The sequence below is a fragment of the Sebastes umbrosus genome, chromosome 6 (assembly GCF_015220745.1).
Source record: "Sebastes umbrosus isolate fSebUmb1 chromosome 6, fSebUmb1.pri, whole genome shotgun sequence".
NCBI lineage: Eukaryota > Metazoa > Chordata > Actinopteri > Perciformes > Sebastidae > Sebastes > Sebastes umbrosus.
This window is the reverse complement of record NC_051274.1, coordinates 12,037,043-12,056,902: the sequence shown is the minus strand read 5'-3', so window position 1 is coordinate 12,056,902 and position 19,860 is coordinate 12,037,043. Positions and strand designations below refer to the sequence as shown.

The 19,860-nt window shown below is 40.6% G+C and overlaps 1 protein-coding gene and 1 long non-coding RNA gene across 5 annotated transcripts in view; one reads left to right on the top strand and one right to left on the bottom strand.

Moving 5' to 3' along the window:
* Positions 1–191: 191 nt before the first annotated feature.
* Positions 192–19,860, bottom strand: part of nckap5l (NCK-associated protein 5-like) — a 45,140-nt gene continuing 25,471 nt past the window's right edge. For 3 of the 4 annotated variants that reach the window (XM_037771705.1, XM_037771707.1, XM_037771706.1), the window contains exons 3-13: positions 16,533–16,673; positions 15,253–15,321; positions 15,127–15,165; positions 14,916–15,035; positions 13,030–13,122; positions 9,864–12,781; positions 9,244–9,373; positions 8,504–8,576; positions 6,663–6,941; positions 5,393–5,544; positions 192–1,474 (exon numbers count right to left, since the gene is read on the bottom strand). In XM_037771705.1, coding sequence (XP_037627633.1) covers positions 1,214–1,474; positions 5,393–5,544; positions 6,663–6,941; positions 8,504–8,576; positions 9,244–9,373; positions 9,864–12,781; positions 13,030–13,122; positions 14,916–15,035; positions 15,127–15,165; positions 15,253–15,321; positions 16,533–16,673 — 4,275 coding nt within the window. In that variant the 3' untranslated portion in view covers positions 192–1,213. Of the gene's footprint in view, positions 1,475–5,130; positions 5,276–5,392; positions 5,545–6,662; positions 6,942–8,503; positions 8,577–9,243; positions 9,374–9,863; positions 12,782–13,029; positions 13,123–14,915; positions 15,036–15,126; positions 15,166–15,252; positions 15,322–16,532; positions 16,674–19,860 lie in introns of those variants that run through there. The other variant, XM_037771708.1, reaches the window with a different exon arrangement.
* On the top strand, positions 3,903–5,059 carry LOC119489382. The gene is made up of 3 exons (XR_005207161.1): positions 3,903–3,945; positions 4,640–4,644; positions 4,931–5,059. It is a non-coding gene; the product is annotated as an uncharacterized LOC119489382 (long non-coding RNA).

Sequence of the window (19,860 nt, the reverse complement as noted above, 5' to 3'; positions counted from 1 at the left end):
AAAAATCTGAATACTTCCACCAAAGCAGAGGTCTTGGGGAGTATTACTGCATATGTGGAAAAAAGTTGTATACATTTTTCTCTAGATGCCTCAAAAATTGCGTCAAGGGATGTCACTTGTTGAAAAGTGTGGTCACTCGAGTCAGCGTCGGTTGGGACTGAAAACTACAAAATAACTGCTTCACACAAATAAATAAATCAAAACATTTTAATTAGAAAGTTGAAAAACGGCAGTAGGTACATAGGACCTCTATTGGCTAGGGAACGAACAGCAACAGAGATGTTGAAATACAAGATATGAACATAATCTACTAAGCGAAGAGACTGCAATTTCACAGAAAGATTACAAAAAGGAAAAAAAAAGATGACAACTGCAAATGATGTACATTTAAAATAAATAAATAATAGAAATACATATTCATTGAATAGTGTAGCCATTTCTCTTATCTATGTTATTATTGCTGGTATATATTACCTTTAAATGTATTATGATTTAAAACGGACATATTCTGACAACCTTTCTCGGCCTCAAAACAATATCAACATGATCAATAAAATCGTTTATACATTTAAAATCGTGATGCATGAGTTTAGCAATAAAGAATCACAGACATGAACATTCATTTTTTAAGGGAGCTTCATGTTTTGTTTTTTCCAATACATTATGTGGCAAAATGATGTCCAGAACAGAATGGATGTATTGATGCAGATCGTCAGCTATTGAGCTGATCAGCTCTTCCGTGATGCGTGTAATGAAGATCCGTCTACCAGGATGATTTAAAAACAAAAGACAGGTTGCTGAACAACTACCAGGAGTGACAACTTTTGTGCTAATCATTAGCTTAGCCATGCGTTTTGTTTTTCCTGTACACATGAATTAAAGAGTGTCCACAGTCGAGTCTGATTGTGAAAAAAGTGAACAACCTATATTATTTGGGGTGGCTTTTGGCTTCATGTTTATTTGAAATCCTGAGGAGAAGTCTATTAAACTTAATCTTTCCAGTTGCAACAGAGAAACAGCTGATGAGAAAGCATCATCACCACAATATTCTTGCGGACATCAACAGGGCACAGTTTCTTTTCCTCAAAGGTGGCGTGGGGTCAGCAGCATCACAGTACAGCCAGCAACCAGGAGACCTGTTCAGAGCGGTGCTGGGTCTTCTTGTGTGTGGACTAGATGAGCTCCTCTCTTTCCACCCCCGTTCTTGGCTGGATCATCCTTGGCTGCCGCAGGACGACAGACTGTCGTACAGAGAATCGCTGAGGGACTCGGGGGTCTCCAGGACCTGAGGGCGGCTCGGAGAGAGGGCTTCCTCCGGCCGCTCCCTGAGCAGCTCCAGCCCGGCCTCCCGGCTCATCTCGGGGACGCTGGGAGTGCGTATCTTCCCCCTGCGGCTCATCCCCGACTGGGCTGGGACGGGCAAGCTGCCTGGGTCGACCACCCGGCTGGAGGAGGGACCGCCGGCCTTCAGGCTCTGAAAGGATACAGAATGGGATGAGAAACATTTTAGGTCATGTGTTTCATCTTATGTAATGCCTTCAGGTGCAAAAAAACTAAACAAAAGTGGGCTACATAAATAATCCAACTGTGAATCTTTAATATTCAGCTGATTAATAATTTCTAACGGGAGAATGTGGTTCTGTGTTTTTACATTATGTAAGATGTGAGTGCAGATTTAAAAATGTATCTCGACTTTAGTGCCTGCAAAGTATTTTCAGTTTGTTCGTGACCCAGATAATTCCTTTTAGCATGCTCCTGCAAAGCAGTTTTTCAGTAAGAGTAGAAAAAATAAAACACATTAATGTTGGTAGAAAAAAAGAATAATAATTTGCAAAGTTAAGTCTATAATATTGTCACCCTGATTTTACATAATTTTGCCTTTTCTGTTTACTAGGTATACAAGACATCTACTGCATGTCTGTCCATCCTTGAAGAGGGACCCCTCCTCTGTTGCTCTTTCTGAGGTTTAAGTTTTTACCCCGTTAAATGTAGTCCATTTTTTATACTGTGACTTTTTTATGACTTTTATTTAAAGTTTTCTTATGGCATACTATTGTATGATTTCTTTAATCACTTTTTTTTTTTTTACATACTATATGACTTTTTTTCATGACATTTTTCAAAAAACTATACTATGACTTTGTTAATGGCTTTTATGGCATACACTAGTATGACTTCTTTACTATGACTTTTTCACAACAAACTATGATTTGTTTTTACATTGATGACTTTGTTATGACATACTACTGACTACTACTGACTTTTTTAGCACTTTTGTAAGGCGAACTATACTATAATTTTCTTATGATATACTATACTGAGTTTTATAGCATACTATATTAAGACTATTTTTGATGGCATATTATACTTTGACTTTGACATATTATCCTATGTCTTCATGACATTTTTCATCATACTTTACTATGACATTTTGCATTTTTTCAACATAGTATACTATGACATGTCTTTTAACATACTATACTACGACTTTTTTATTTTTTTAACATAGTATACTATGACATTTTGAATTTTTTTAACATAGTATACTATGCCTTATTTATTTTTTAACATACTATAGTATCACTTTTTTCGACATACTATAACTTTTTTTGAGATACTATACTATGACAATTTTTAAAGTTTTTGACATACTATAATATGATTTTTTTTCAACATATTCTACTATGACTTTTTTTTTAATTTTTTTGACATAATATATAATGACAATTTGTAAAGTTTTTGACATACCATACTAAAACTTTTTTTTTTTTTAAAGATACTATGCTATGACTTTTTATTTTTTTAGACCTACTATACTATGACCTATTTATTTTTGATCATACTGTACTGTGACTTTTTTTTGACATACTATACTATGACAATTTGTAAAGTTTTTGACATAGTATACTTTGACTTTTTAATTTTTTTCAACATCCTATACTATGACTTTTTTCGACACACTATAATATGACTTTTTTGTCGACATAATATACTATGACTTTTACATCACTTTTTTCAAAGTAATATACTATACTTTTATCACTTTTCGACATACTATACAATGACTTTCTTATCTCTTTTTTCGACATACTATACAATGACTTTTTTAGCACTTTTTTTCAATGTAATGTTCTATAACTTTATCACTTCTTTCGACATTCTATAATGTATATCACCTCATGCCCCAATTACCAGGCCCGGAGAAACATTTTTCCAACATAATAAAATACACCGTGAATTTGAAAACATAACAGACATAGAGAAACCCCCATATTTACTTGGGGGATTCCAGCAAAATTCATCACCCCATGTCATGACCTGAGGACAGCCACTGGAACCTGAGAAACATAACTGTTTGATTCTTCTTTTTTAATTGTGAGATTTTCTTTTTTCGTTTCCTTCTTCTTTTGTTTACATCAGTCAACCTGGTCAGTAGGCCTATAATTCCTCTCGTTAGACTAATATACATTATTTGATTTGTAAATAATTTAGTGATTACATTTTGCCATTATAACATGTTATATACACCGATCAGCCTTAACATTATGACCACCTGCCTAATATTGAGTAGGTCCCCCTTTGTCGCCAAAACAGCCCTGACCCGTCGCGGCATTGACTCCACTAGACCTCTGAAGGTCTGCTGTGGTATCTGGCACCAAGCCGTCAGTAGCAGATCCTTTAAGTCCTGTAAGTTGTGAGGTGGGGCCTCCATGGATCGGACTTGTTTGTCCAGCACATCCCACAGATGCTCGATTGGATTGAGATCTGGAGAATTTGGAGGCCAAGCCAACACCTCGAACTCCATCCATCCATCCATCCATCCATCCATCCATCCATATTGATGTCAAAGAAAACTTTTCCAGCAATTTGAGCTACAGTAGCTCTTCTATTGGATTAGACAACATGGGCCAACCTTCGCTCCCCACGTGCATCAATGAGCCTTGGGTCTGACCTAGGGCTGGGCGATATGGCCTAAAAATAATATTGCAATATTTTTCGGAGATATTGCGATACACGATATATATCGCGATATTTTCAAATATCCTCTAAGCACTTCACAAATGCTTGTGCATACAATCACACCAATATGATGATTCTTGTAGTCCCTGCAGCATATGTCTCATTAAAACCTTGTTTATATTCATTAGTGGTTTCTATTGGAACAATTTTAATCTTGCATGCAAAAAGGGGGAAATCACAAGTTAAATTTAACAAAACAGTATCCAACAGTATTCACTTTTAACAAATAATTATCTGGCAATAAATGCTTTATATGTTTTGATAAATACATAACACTGACTGTTTTTTAGAGGTGTGTTATAAGTGTAAAGTACTTATTGTTATGTTTACCAGTAAGCTGTTATAACATTGCTGATAATAAAAATTATTATTTTCCCACTAGTGTAGAAAGACTCACCGATCGCGAGGTGCAGCCTGTGGTCAAAACTGCAGTCTTGTCCACTTTATTCAGGCTCACAGCTTTGGTTATGTTAGCCTGATGTTCAGATCGGTAGTTGTGGAGAAGTGGGTCACATCAGTTAGCTGGTTGGCCAACTTTTTGGATCAAGTGTCTTAATGAGTGTTTTGAATCCGGGCTTTTCAACTACGCTAACCGGCGTTGTGATGTAGTTGTTTACAGCGGCCGTGATTTCTTTCAATTTTGCACTTTTTTGTCATATGGGATTGCTTTGGAAAGCGAGGAAGCCAGAGTCATTTGCCTCTGGGCTGGTTCTGGTTGCTTTGGTCGTGTTCTCGCTACCGTACTTGCTTTGCCGCTTCAGTTCTTTCGCTTTCTCCGGGTTTTCTCTCTCCACTCCTTCCATCCATAAACAAAAACACGCTGGCCAAATACGTCACAAACAGTCGCCCAGGAGAGGTCTGGGACAGGCCGCGATACATCAACTATATTCAATGTATCGCTCACCCCTAGTCTGACCTTGTCGCCGGTTCACTGGTTTTCCTTCCTTGGACCACTTTTGGTAGGTCCTGACCACTGCAGACCGGGAACATCCCACAAGAGCTGCAGTTCTGGAGATGATCTGACCCGGTCGTCTAGCCATCACAATTTGGCCCTTTTCAAAGTTGCTCACATCCTTACGCTTGACCATTTTTTCTGCTTCCAACACATCAACTTCAAGGACAAAATGTTCATTTGCTGTCTAATATATCCCACCTACTGCCAGGTGCCATTGTAACGAGATAGTCAATGTTATTCACCTCTCAGTGGTCATAATGTTATGGCTGATCAATAAAGCATGTTGACTTGAATTGGGAGCTAGAGAGGGAGGGAGGAGTCAGAGAGATAGAGAGGTACAGAGAGAGCAGTTACAGCAGCTGTATGGAACCATACTTATATACTAATACTTATTGCACATTTAACTTCTATCCCTACCCCTCTGAATGGAGATCCAAAGGACACCGCTTCCTCCTCTTCCTCCTCCACCGCCAGGTAAACCTCTGCAGGTCCTGCTGGAGCCTTCAGGTTGGGGAAGGTCCAAGTCTTCGAGCGAGGCGAAAACATGTTTGGTCCATGTGCCTCTTTGTCTGTAGACGGAGTGATTAAAAACACATTTTCATCTCTTTTCCACACGTCATTACTAAACAGAATCTATCAGGAGCAGAAACTGTTGACTAAATTCCCATTTCAAGGCGAGGAAGGTTAAAAATGTTTAAATGACAACCTAAAATGTTGGACACTTGATCCAAACTTAAATATCTCAACAAGTACTGGATGAATTGCCATGACATTTTGTACACACATTCATGTTCCCTAGAGGATGTATCTGAACGGATTTTTCCTCTAGCCCCACCATGAGGTTGACATTTGTGGTTTTGAGTGAAATGTCTTGATAACTACTGGTGTAGATATTCATGGTCTTTATCAACTGTGGTGACTTCTCATCTGGCACCATCATCAGATCAACATTTTTTTTTTCAAAGCTTTGGTTTATGACCAAATACCTTCAACGTTATCATCATTCCCATCAGCCTGAACTGCATATGGTATGTTAACCTGCTAACACACAAAACTGAGATACTGAATTTAATGATGAATAATAAATTAACTATTCCTTACGTCATAACTAGAAGCATATTCACTATCAAAACCCAGGAGTATTTTGAGGTAAAGGGTTTATCTTTTAAGACAAGCACATGAACAGAACAATTTATGTGAGCAGGAAAGCAATTGCCAATATTTTCAAATTATGCGTGACTTTTTTTTTTTTTTTAAAAAATCAAAAACAAATTTTGCACCTAAACTTTTGTCTGTAACATTTTACTTTTCTTTACAGCCTCACAGCATGACTATAGTTTTCTTTTCAGGGCCACACGTCAGTCTGAGCTACAATAAACAAACAATACAACAATATTCTTTAAGATAGCAATAGAAAGTATCAACACCTGATCTTTTATCCTTGTGAATCAAACATTGACAAAGATATCATCAGAATATTTCCCTATTAGATGACCAGAACTTCTTGTTATAGCATCCCTGCTTTATGTGTATTTGAGTGCAGTACAATTTGCAGACTCAAAGTTCTACAGTATGTAAATATTGTACAGAAGTACAAAGTTTGGAGGATATATAAAAGAACTGCGACGTCTAACAATGCTCTGAATGCTCCGTTATTATGGGAAAAAGTCGAACAATTTTACGACACCTTCACGGATGACGCCGGCGGAGCTTCTTCCCTCCAGCACTGAGGCGTACTGAATGGTGGGAATCAGCTGTTTGTGAGGCGTGTAGCACTCCTCCTGCGACGTGGGCTCTCTGTCCAGGGTGCGGGCCCGTCGCCCGGCCCTCCCCGGGGAGCCGGATGAGTGGCGCTCAGCCCCGGGCCTCGTCTTGGACAGGCTCCGTCCTGCTGCACCGCTGCTGCAGTCAGGCAGGGGGAATGTACCGATACCGCTGTCCAGGGTGTAAGTGGAAGCACCGGAACCTGCAGACGTGGGAGAGATTCTGTGACTGATGTGTAAATGCATAAATGAATGAATAATTGCAAAAAATTAATAAATACAAAAGGCACAAATGAATTAAGAAATAAATGTGTGAATTCATGAATTCCTCATAATTTATTCTATCTTTATCTGAAGCTTCTGAATAGATATTCCTCAGGGGCGTGGCCTCATTTATTTTTACCTTTGATATGCTAATTAAGGTGTGAGCCAAATTATTTCCCTTAAATATGCAAATTATGTTTCAGTAAAGCCGTTATGGATTGTTATAGATTTGTAATGCTGGAAGTACTCAGATCCTTTACTGAAGTACAAGTAGTAACACCTCAGTGTAATGGTATATTACAGATAAAAAAGCATTCAAAAATGTATCAACTACGGTCTGGTGCGTTTACTCCTTATGAGAATATTAATACACATGTATATGTGCCTGTATTTTTCAAATTAATACATTTGTTATTTATATGTGTGTGTTTCTTCATTCGTTTCACTTTACTTTATATTTTTATTTAAGGTTTTCTTTTATTGCCACTGTTATTATTATTATTACAATTCTTATTTTTTATAGATACCATTTTCATTCATTACCACTACAATAGGTTGGGTTTATTATTAGTAATCATCACTGTTTTACTTGTATAAAAAAAGGTTAATTTAAAACATAATAATGATTATCATCAACTTTAATAATATATACACAAGTACACTGGCGTGTATCTGTGTACGTGCATATTTTTCCTTTTCCTTTCTTTTAAATCTATGTTCTCATGCATGAATGGAAATGTTTAGGTTTCTTACATATTACAATTGCACTGTAAATTGTGCATCTTTCAATAAAACAAATTTGTACCCCCCAAGAAAATATTGAAAATGTGAGTTAAGTAAAAGCACTAACATAAATAAAATTACTTGTTATGACTTTTTTGACATAGTATATTATGACTTTTGTTACATAATTAATTAATTAATCAATTAAGTATCTATTTCTGATTTGTGACGAGAACAACCTGGCACACAGTGCTGAGCTGCATCTAAAATTAATCTTCAGGTTCCCAGATGATGTACACCACCTCTATGTGACATCTACTGTTGACCTGTTATCTCCCGCCAAAAGGGTGTGGAATGGAAAAGATTAATATCGCAGCTTGTCGAGGCAGAGTTGATGTTAAATACTTTTTATACTGAGAATTTAATCTATAACAATGCATCATATTTTATAGGTTGATTATATGTTCTGTATGTAAATTATTTAACAGAGAAGTAACTATAGCTGAGTAAAAAGTACAATATTTGTCTCTAAAATGTAGTAGAGAAGAAGTACTTGAGTAAATGTACATTCCACCTGTGATGTGTTCTCCTGTGATAATACATACAAAAATATATTCATTTACTCATTTCTCACTCTGTGAAATTCTTTTGACATTCATTCATCTATTTCTAGCTCCCCACAAGTCTGGTTTGATCTTCAAGAAGGTCGTAACGCTCATAAACCTTAAAAATGTGTGATATTTCTTTGCTCTGATAAATTCCTGGCAGACACTCTTACCTGCGAAGTGTTGAGAGTGAACTGAATCTGCGAGGTTTTCATCTGACGTGATCTTGCCGATTCTGTCTGATCCCTGCATGAAAGAACAACAAAGCAGCAGGTGGAGGAGTGAATGTACCGAAAGTTGGCTCTTCACATCAGTACGCAGGAAACTAGTCGAACAAATTCCAAGCCAGGTTTAGGTGTGAAAGTTGATACGATGTAGAATTAACTTCACCAGCGGTGGGAGAAGTATTCAGATCCTTTACTTAAGTGCTAATACCACACTGTGAACATACTTCACTACAAGTCAATGTCCTGCATTCAAAGCCTTACTGAAACTACACAAGTATTATCAACAAAATCTAAATGAATTAATAAATTAAAGTATGAAAAGTAAAAGGTTCTCCGTTAGTGTTTTACTATTATATATGATGTTTCTGGATTAATATTACTGCTGCATTAATGTGTATGTTGCATTTTACTGCTCCAGATGTTTAAGTATTGTACTTTTTACTCTGCTACATTTGTCTGAGATGTAGTGGAGTAGAAGTACTGTATAAAGTTGCATAAATTGGAAATACTTAAATAAAGTACTGTATTTTACTGATGCACTACTGAAACCTGAGAGCTTGATGCATTAAAGGAAAGTGAGTCGTGTCTTTCTCCCAGTCAGGATGTTTTATCGCTATTGTAAATGTAAAAATCTGGTCAGTTTGTGTCTGACAACAGAGAAGTAAGTAGTGCAACTAATGAAGTACCTTCTCCATATCGTCACGACTGGTGATGTGACCGATGATGTCGCCCTGCTGACAAAACACCGGCTTGGAGCTCTTACAGTCGAACGAGAGCCGGCGCTGGGGCACGCTGATCACGTCCTTCCCGTCCACTCTACATTTATCAAGCATAAGTTGGGTTTCAGTTAAGATGTCCAAGCTTTACCACACAAAAGGTTAGTGTTAGCATCCTCCCATTGGAAAGAGTAGATTGCAACCCCAAAGATCCAGACGGACTTGTTATTGATTTCTTTTTTTTTTTTTAAGTTATTTTACTATTTTTTTTACTATGTATTTATGTTTTACTTATTCCTGTGTTATTATGTCATTATGCAAAACTGTAATGGATAATATGATTTCACTGAGAATAAAAATAGAGTTTTCAGTTTTGGGAAATACAGTTATTCATGTTCAAGATGAGAATTAGATGAGAAGAACAAAAAAATCCAGCGTATTTTCATATTTGAGAAGCTGAAAAAAAGAGTTTAAAAAAGTTATATGACCAGTTGAATAAGCCGTTTCCCCAAAATGTCAAACTATTCCTTTAAACTACTAATTGTTATTATGGCAGCCTTCCAATCCACTTGACCTTGTTGAGTCCTCACCTGTTCAGCAGCTGTTGCATGAAGTTGTCAGAGCGCGCTCCCCTGTACATGACAGCCAGCTGTCCCTGAGCTTGGTCCATCACCACCTCACAGGAGTGACCCCTCCCCGACCTCTCCACGTACGCCCTCTCCTCCTCCAGCGCCCTCCTCAGCCCCTCCGCCTTCTCCATCAGAGTCGAGATGTTCAGGCCTTCCACTCCTTCTTTACACCTGGTGGCCATTTTCACAGAGTCCCTGCCCACTGAGGGGATGTTGATCTTCCACTCCTTCTTCTCGTCCTTTGCTTTGGCGGCGTCCGCCTTGCGGCTCAACGCGGGCAGCTTGCTCTTCTTCAGGCCGAACCAGCTCGCGATGCCGTTGGAGGCTTTCTGCTTGACCTCGCTGCCTTGCCCTCCTCTGTCCTGCTCCTGGAGCTTCAGCATGTTCTCCTCGATGCCCTTCATCACCTTTTGCTCGATGGCGGATTGCGGGCTGGGGACCGGCGGCAACGGCTTCTCTCCCTCTGACATCGGAGGTCTCGGTGGAGGAGGTGGCAGGCTGTCTCCAAACATCGGATTCTTTTTCCCTTTCCCGCTGATCTTGGTCCTCTCCTCTGATTTGGACGAGTAACGTGGGGACTCTGCTGGCTTCCCCCCTCTGTGGACGGATGGGCCCTGGCAAGGTTTGGACGGCGATTTTGGGGGGATTTTGTTGGGGCTGTTGCTAATGTGAGGCCCAACAGGTTTAAGGTTATAGGCCAGATTCAGGGAGCCAGGACACTTGATGTTGTTGCGTAGTACCTGCGGAGCATCCGCGTTGGGCGACGGCAGACCAATTTTACTCTTGGAGCCTTCTGTCTTGGTCACGCACAGTTCTGGTTTAACCACCACTGCACAAGAAGATTTTACAGCCTGTTCATACAGCTGAGATGAGCCCGGGTACTTCAAACCACCACTACTAACTTTGGGTTTGCCATCCAAAGAGTCTGTGTATTTTGAATGTCTCTGCTCCTCTTTAAGGAGCTCCAAGGGCCTCTCTGCTGCCTTATTCCTTTCTTCTTCATAAGTGCCCTCATTCACCGTGTCGATTGGCCTGAGGCCGACTTGTAAATCCTCAGAGCTCCTCAGCTTTCCCAGCGCAGCCAGCCTGTCTTTGAAAGCGTGGTGACTGGAATCAGCCTGGGGCCTCACCGCCCCGGCCGCAGGCCTCTTGGGGATGGAAGAGGAGTCACCCCTCCTGGCTGGAGGTGGAGGCGGCAGCGGCGGCTGGGCCACCTCGGAGCTCTGCACAGTGATCTCCCTCACATCTGCCTCTTGTTTCTCTCTGGGTTGTGAGTAGTTGGCCCTGCCCTGTGAGGCCTTGCCGACGGCGGATGCGTTGGGCAGGCCGTGATGGTTAACCCACACTGGGCTGTCTGAATCCTCTTCATCGTCTGATGTGGACTCTGACGTGGACGAGGACGACTGCTTCCGTTGAGGAGGAGGGTTGAGGACACTTTCTGGTAGCGATTTAACGAGCTTCCTCTCACCGCCGTTCACCTTTGTTTGGGATGGAAGTGTGGTTCTTTTCTCGAGGCCCTGGGTTGGTTCCTCTTCTCTAGAGTTGGTAGACATAACGCAGACATTTTCATAATGAGGGACCCTCTGAGATACTTTGGGTGAGGAGGAGGATGTGGAGGGAGGAGCGCCCATCTTTGAAGCAGCACTGGCTTTAGGTGCAGAGAGGCTGCTATAGCTTATTTCCTTTGCTGGCGGGGAGCAGACGTCTTCAGGCTGAGGAGGGGAGGTCGGGGCTGAGTGTGTGGCGGGGTAGGACTCGGACCTGGCGGGCGGCGGAGGGGGCTGCCTGCACCTCTCTGTGGTGGTGGCTCTGCGTGTGGGAACGGGAGAGTGGTACACCTCGTAGTTGTTGGTGCGACAGGGGATCCTGGAGCTGCGGGTGAGTTGGGGGCTCAGACGGACAGCAGAGGTTGAAGGTTGAGACTTCTCCCCTATTGAGGGGATCTTCAAAAACTTGAGCAGCTTGGACGGCGAGTTGATGGCGGCGGTTTTGACCTCGCTGAGGCAGGACGGGCTGGGGCTGACGGAGGCACCGGCTCTCACAGAAGAAGCCTCCTGATCTGCGACGTCTTTCTCCGGGACGGCTGAGGGGTTGTTCGACAAGGCGGTGTTGACGCCATTGTGAACGCCATCACTGGTCTCCATGTCACAGTGGGAGATCTGTGCGCTCTCTTTCACAGAACTGGGCAGGTGGGAGGTGGGACAGAAACCAGTGAGCTCTTCAGAGGCACTAGCGTTTAGACAACTCTCAGAGCTATCCTGCTCTTGCTCCACTTCCATCATCTCGGCTGCTTCTGTGACTGAAGAGTGGACGGCAGCGGCGGTGGCGGCGCCCACTGGTTGCTGGTTGGCTTCATTCTTGGTGCATTGTTTAGGCGGGGGAACAGACTCCGCCGTTCTGCTCTTACTGTGACATTCGCTTATAGCAGCTGCAGGAACTACATGGCTCTGGGTGGCGGAGTTGGCTTTTGAAGGACTACAGACGTGGTTGCATGGCTTTGGAGGACTGTCTGGGCTCCTCTTGCAGTGTAAACAGCAGGTGTTCCCTCCCTCACACTTCACTGCCCCGTCGCCGTTGACATGCTGGTGTGAGTCAGTGTCAGAGCAGGAGCAGTGGCAGTGTGTGTGGTGGGATTTGCCTGGTAGTGGAAGGGGATCCGCTGTGGCCAAAACAGCCTCTGTGGACATGAGCACCTGGCTGTAGTCACAAAAAGACAAGCTCGCGGTGGCCGGGTGAAACTTCAGAGGGTCCGTCTCCTCCATCTTGCGAAGGACTTCCAGGATGTGTGCTTTCTTCTTGAAGAAGGGAGACAGGGCCTCCATGGAGGCGGCAGGGCCACGAGGGCCGGGGGAGGCATGTTGTGTGCGGTAGCCATTTCCCTTTGGACAGAAAGAGATCTCTATCAGCATGCAATTCAATGAACAATTTACTTCACCAAAGACCTTTATAGAGTGTTTGCGTACAGGAAATGAGGGCAGGGCAGATTAGCTTTTTTTAAGCACAATAGTTGAAAACAGGAGCAAATGTCAGAGCACGCTATAACGTCACACACACGTCTCACTCAGAAGCTATGATATAATCCCACAGTTTCACTCTCAATGTTTGATAAAGTCTTTGCAATCACCACCTTGGCTTGTGCTTCAGTCTGTGCAGGCTCCACCTGTTTGGCAGAGTCATTGTGCAGCTGTGCATTGTAGTCTGGGAGGGGTCCCGCCTGGACCTGTAACGGGAGATTCATGAGGCAATTATGATGACACTGTATACACTACAGGCTATTGTATGCACAGACAACTAGGAGCTATATTGTTCTGGCATCTGCTGGAACAATATAGAGCAGAAGTGAAAAGCCTGAGATGCATTACTGGCTCAGCAGCGTCTGAAAGAATGAGGCTGAGGTGAAAAAGAAATTAGCATCTCCATCTGGTCTTTGAGAATCAGAGCTGTGCACTCTGTACATTTACTCAAGTACTGCACTCAAGCTAATCTGTGAGGTACTTCTGCTTAAGTATTTTTCCATTTTCTGCTACATTTCAGAGGGAAATATTGTACTTTTTACTTCACAACATTTATCTGACAGCTGTAGTTACCAGTTACTTTGAAGATTTTGATTTTACATATCAAATATATGATCATCAAATAAACTATAATGAATTGTTATAGATTAAATGAGCTCCACCTCCACCAGCTACAACAATAATGTTATTAAGCAATTTGGAAAAGGGGCACTGACTCTGTATTATGAGTACTTTTACTTTTGATACTTTAAGTACATTTTGCTGATAATACTTCAACAATGTCAGACCCTCAATGGACAGAATAAAAATCGATGCAGGAGAAACCAGAACAATCTTTTTTTTATTCCACACATTCTCCGTCCTTGACCTGGCACCTACATTACCCACAATGCAATTCCACCGCTGACAGTTCATGCCAAGTACCTTAAGCTAGGAGCTAGTAGCTAATGTAGTCTGGAGCCTCTAACCTGAAGCAGCGGTCTGGTAAACTCACTTCTTTCTAACTCCACACCCCCAGATTATTCATTTTCAAACTTGTAGTCTTCAGCCTCAACCAACACTGACTGGAGTGACATTAAATACCATTGTCAATACAGGACTTGCACTGGAGTGTTTTCACATTGTTGTATTACTACTTTCACTTAAAGCTAGGTTTGGTAATCTTAAGAAACTAGCAAGAGTAGGCTGGATTTCAATAATTATCCAACTGAACAACAAGCCCAGTGTCGCAAACTCTTTTCCAATAACAGTAGCTAGCAGCACTAGCTCCAAGTCCAGAAATCTACAGTAGCAAATCATTTCCCGTCTAATTATTTAATTCGGGCCAAATTAAATGATTGGACAGGCTTATTACCGTCCTGCAACAGCCACAGATACCAGATTGTTGTTTTTTTTTGACAGAGCATTTGATTCATTGTTTGCTGTCGGGATGTAATGAGAATTTCAACAAATATAAAAAACTAGAATTACCACCTCACGGTTGTCTGACTCCGCCAACCGGTTAAGTTGCAGTTTACATCCATGCATGTCCAAAATGTCATTACTTCATCATTTTATCCTATAAGACATTTCTGTGAAATTGTCATAATTAGCATATGAATTCTTGGCCAAAAAACGTGTTTTGTGAGGTCACAGTGACCTTCAGTACATCCTTGAGTCCAAATGGATGTTTGTGCCAGATGTAATACAATTCCCTCCAGGCGTTCCTGAGATATCGCTATCACAATGGGACGGACGTAAGGTCATTGACCGTCAAAATCAAATCAGTTCATTGGACGTTTGTGCCAAATTAGAAGAAATCCCCCTCAAGGTGCTCCTGAGATATCACGTTCGCAAGAATGTTCCAGACGTACAGATGGACAACCCGAGAACATAATGCCTCGCCGGAGCAGAGGCAAAAAAAATGTTTGTGAAGAAGATTACCAACTCCAGCTTTTAGTAAATGATCTGAATACAGCAGTGGAAGAAGTTCATTTGTGAATCACTACAGTTGATTTACCTGGTAGTGAGCAGTGGGGTGGTTGGGCAGTTTCTGCTGAAAGAGCTCACAAAGTGCTCTGTTCTGTCTCTCCAGGTCAAACACCAACATCTTCAGTTTGATGCACTCCTCTCTCAGATCCTGTTCAGTGACACACGGAGCAGTGAGACAACTGATGGTGCTACAGTTGGTTAAACTCCAACACAGATGCAGAACTATAGCTGTATGTTACCTTCTGATTCAGTAGAGCTTGGACCACATGGTTGGCCACCTGATAACACAAGAGAACGTCACATTTGACACAGAATTTATAATTGTATTCTTAGTTTCTAAATTATATTCTGCAATGTGAACTCACCTCATCCAAGCATCTCTCATAAGCTTCTCTCTGGCTCTCATTCGCCAACATCAGAGCAGAGTTTTCTGCCTGGAAGGGAAACAACAATAAAACATTATTTATTGTGTCATGCACATATAATTGCCCAGCTCACATGGACTCATAAAACACCAAAAATACAGTTGCACCGGTGAAACATGTGTCAGACGTGAACACAGTGTAACTTCTTATATGACATTTCAATGCGAAGAAATAACAAACAAATAAAATTAGCCAACAAAAAAAGGTTTCTTTCCAAAAACACAAACGTTTTCATAATCATCCAACGAGAAGAACTCATCAGAAAGGAAGAACATTTTATTAAAATAGTTTGGGAAATACACTCAGTTGCTTTATTGCAAAGACCAGTTGCCAGGCGACTAGCAGAGACCTAAGGGAGCTACTGGTCCCAGTCAATTAATAGTTCAGTGCATAACCCCACATGTAAAATGGCAAATTGTTGTTTTTACATTTCTGATTTTGTACGGCTTAAACAACGTGTTAATTTGTGAGCTAGCCTTTAGAGGTCCTGGTAGGTGGCTTTTGTTGCCTTTGGACAGAGCCAGGCGAGCTGTTTCCCCCTGTCTTTCCAGTCTTTATGCTAATCTAAGCTAACCTACAGACATGCGAGTGGTATCAATTTTCTTATCTAACTCTCAGCGAGAAAGCAAATAATCATATATCCCAAAATGTCGAACTCTGCCTTTTAAAGCATTATATAACGAGCAATACAGCATGAAATTAACTCTTCAATCTCACCTGAATCTTGTAACGAACAAGGTCTTTTCTCGTAAACCTTTACTCTTTTTAAAGCTAATGGCAGTTTATCTGAATATTACTGTGCACACAACATCTTTTAGACTTTTAGTTCAATTCTGCTTCACATAGAATGAACACTAAACAAATATCTTTCGGTCGACCTTTCTTTTAGGTGGCTAAAATACATTTTGCTGCCGGCCCCGCCCGACCACAGCAGTACATTGATTTGCTTCCATGCGGTAACTCCTGTCTGTGTCTCCAAACTAGGGACGTGCTGGCTGTCATCTACTGTAGGTAACACACTGAATACGGATAAGTACCTCATACAACCCCGATTCAAAACACCCGAACTATCCCTTTAATATATATACTTTCTTATGTTTATTGTTGTTTTGACTGACAATCTCTGACCGTCATGGCAGCACTGGGTCTTACACAAGTTTATTTAACTCCTTTAATTTAATTAGTGATGCGTGATGAGTGTGTTTTCTTTGTTTACTCACCTCCAGCTCCTTCAGTCGGTCCATGAGCTCGCTGCTGTTGTCCTCCAGGAAAGACTCCACGTCTCCCTCCTCGCCTTCCTCGTCCGAACCAAAGTCCTCATCACACATTCTCTGTTCTGCCTCATCAGACATTGTTCTCATCTGTAAACACACAAGGTGACACTGCGACCATCACCGTCATAATCTCTACAGCAAATCAAATGATTGGCTTCTGGACACAACGCACAGCAATAAAACATCCGCTGCTCTGGAATGTGTTCAACATTATGAGACCGTCCTCTATTTCTTAAACGTCACAGAGCAAATGTTATTTCTTTGTGCTGCCCTGCGCTGTAGCTATGATTGCTTCTGTGTAATGTTCTTCTCATTTGCAAGACACAACTGATTATTTTTGATTAAAATCACACATCAGATCTGGGTCTGACAGAAACTACGAACAAATTTGGAAATAGTTAACGGTTGTTAGGATACCTCACAGTTGAGCGGTCTGTCACAAGCTGTTATCCTGCTCCTATGACCCAATCTGATATGCAGCACATTAAATACAAGTTTTTATTGTCAATATCATAATAAAAATGTATTGTTTCTGTAATTAGTTATATTCATATTTACTACCCAAAAGCTGCTGACTCAGTTCAGCAACCCCTGGTCTCATGTTACCTTACATAAAAATAATTGCAATGAGCTCCAAGCAGTGAGATATACAAATCTTAAATTTGTGAAAAGAGAGTGCCGGTGTTGGATTACTTGCACTCTGTATCTGGAGATAGCCTGAGTTGAGGTATCAGAATCACAATAAAGTCCGGGGCATTCACTCATTGTAAAAAAAAACAACTCTAGTTTTACATCAATCTAGAACACAACACATTATAATGATTTTAGCAGCACTCCTTTCTATTCTCCAGAAGTACCACGACTACCGTAAATTAAATTTGCTCGAAAAGCAAAATAAATCCTCCTAAGCCGCTAACTCCATATCAAAAAGTTTAATATGAATAAATGAAAAGATATAGGTTAAAAAGATCCATTCTGTCTCGTCTCATCTTGGTCAAAAAAAGACTAATTAACTCAAACTATTAGCTATCGGCCATGTCGTCATCATTAGATGAAAAGAAGAACACATAATAATATTTCCTTATAGTAAATCATTTTTAAATGTTATCTATTATTATGTGTTATGTATTGCTATTGTGCTTTCCATACTAATGGTAATCCAATAAAAACAATTTGAAATGCTTTTTTTTTTTCCTTTCTTTTTTTTGAGCACTGGGTGTCTTCCTCTCTCAACAACCTAATCACACAGGGCAGTGGAACACAGGGCAAAAGAAGTCCACTAATCACTCGCTGCTGCTTGTAAAGCTAATCGCTGTGAGCGCACAGTAATAATGAACGTATAAACATTTTAATTAACTCCCTGCTCCTCTCATCTAGACGTTGGTGGCTGGACTATAAGGAGGAGGCTGTTCAGAGAGATTACATAGATTAAAGTAATTAAAACTGAAAACTGTAAAAAGTGGAAAGGGGACAAAAACAGGATTTTTTATATCCTCATATCTGCAGCTGGGGTGCCAAAAAAAATGAAAAACTCGAATTATCACCTCACAGCTGCATGCCTCCGTCAACCAGTCATCACTTCATCATTTTATCCTATTAGACATTTGTGTGAAATTGTCATAATGAGGATATGAATTCTTAAGTTATGGCCAAAAAAAAGTGTTTTGTGAGGTCACACAACCTTTGACCACCAAAACCTAATCAGTTTATCCTTAAATCCAAGTGGATGTTTGTGCCAAATTTGAAGAAACTCCCTCCAGGCGTTCCAGAGATATCACATTCACGAGAATGGACCGGACGGACGAACAACCTGAAGACATACCGTAATGCCTCTGGCCACGGCTCTCGCTGGTGTGGAGGCATAAAAACATTAACAAGTAAACTTCTGTCCGAGATAACGCACGTTTCTGATAAACTGAAGGATGAAGTGTTTCTTTATGTGTTGAGGAAATCCTCCTACTTCTTAAGCTAAATACGGTAAACTATTTAAAAACCCTCTTGGATCAGCTGGAAAATGCATCGTCACTAAGCTGGAAACCGGCCTGTTCTTCTGAGCTCAGGAAACGTTGACCTTTTTAGAGATACGCGGTTCTCACAAACATTTAATGATTTTATAGAATATGATGCATTGCTGTAGATTAAACTACCCAGCAGTATACAGTATAAAGGAGTTCAAATGAGCACAACCTTAAACATCTACAGCAGTTTAATGCAACATGAACAACACTGACAGAATGTTTTACTGTACAGTGAGTAGTACTTTTACTTTTGATACTTAAAGTACATTTTGCTGATAATACTTACATACTTTTACTTAATTGAAGTTTTGAATGCAGGACTTTTACTTGTAGTGTTGAAGTATTTTCACAATGTGGTATTAGTACTTTTACTTAAGTAAAGGATCTGAATACTTCTTTCATCACTGATGATTAATTATTTAGTAAAAAAAAAAATGCCAATGTTGAAAAATGTTCCCAGAGCTAAAGCTGACATCTTTAAATGTCTTGTTTCTGTCCAACCAACAGTCTGATACCTAAAGATATTTAGTTTATAATGAAATTCATTCAGTATATATCGTAGCATATTTACATCTACCCCTGAATGCTGGTTCTACATTCTATATTTGAAGATTACTCTGCACTACTGCACTTCTGGTTAGATGCTAAATTGCATTTTGTTATCTCAGTACTTGTACTGAAAATAAAGTTTAATCTAATCTAATATAATATAATCTATAAAACAGAAAAACACAGTAAATCCTCACATTTCAGAAGAAGGAAACTGCAAATGTTTGCATCATAAATTATTTAAACGATTAATCAAAATTGCTGATTATTTATTTTCTGTCGATCGACTAATCATTTCAGCCCTACCTGACTGTTTCTGCTGCAGTAAACCCCACCCGGCTGGTTTCTCCAAGCCAACCAAAACAAACACCAGTTAAAGGAGCTGAGGTCTGCTTCACATCGTGCACTGCTCTCATCTCCAACACTGACGTTAACATTATTACCACCGTTACACTGTTTATGTTCTGTTTATCTGACAACATTTACGCTTCAACACAGCTTCAGAGTCTGGAAATGGACAGTCCACATCTACAGGGCTGAGACATAATACCTACTGAATATTGAGGATTAGTGAGCAAACGCATTAATCCATCCATCCTGCATTGTTTCAGATACACAGACTGAGTAGAATGATAAGTCTCCATATTCGTCTGCAGCTTCAAACGAGTCCACGGCTCAACCTGCTGAAACCACACTGAGCTGCACAG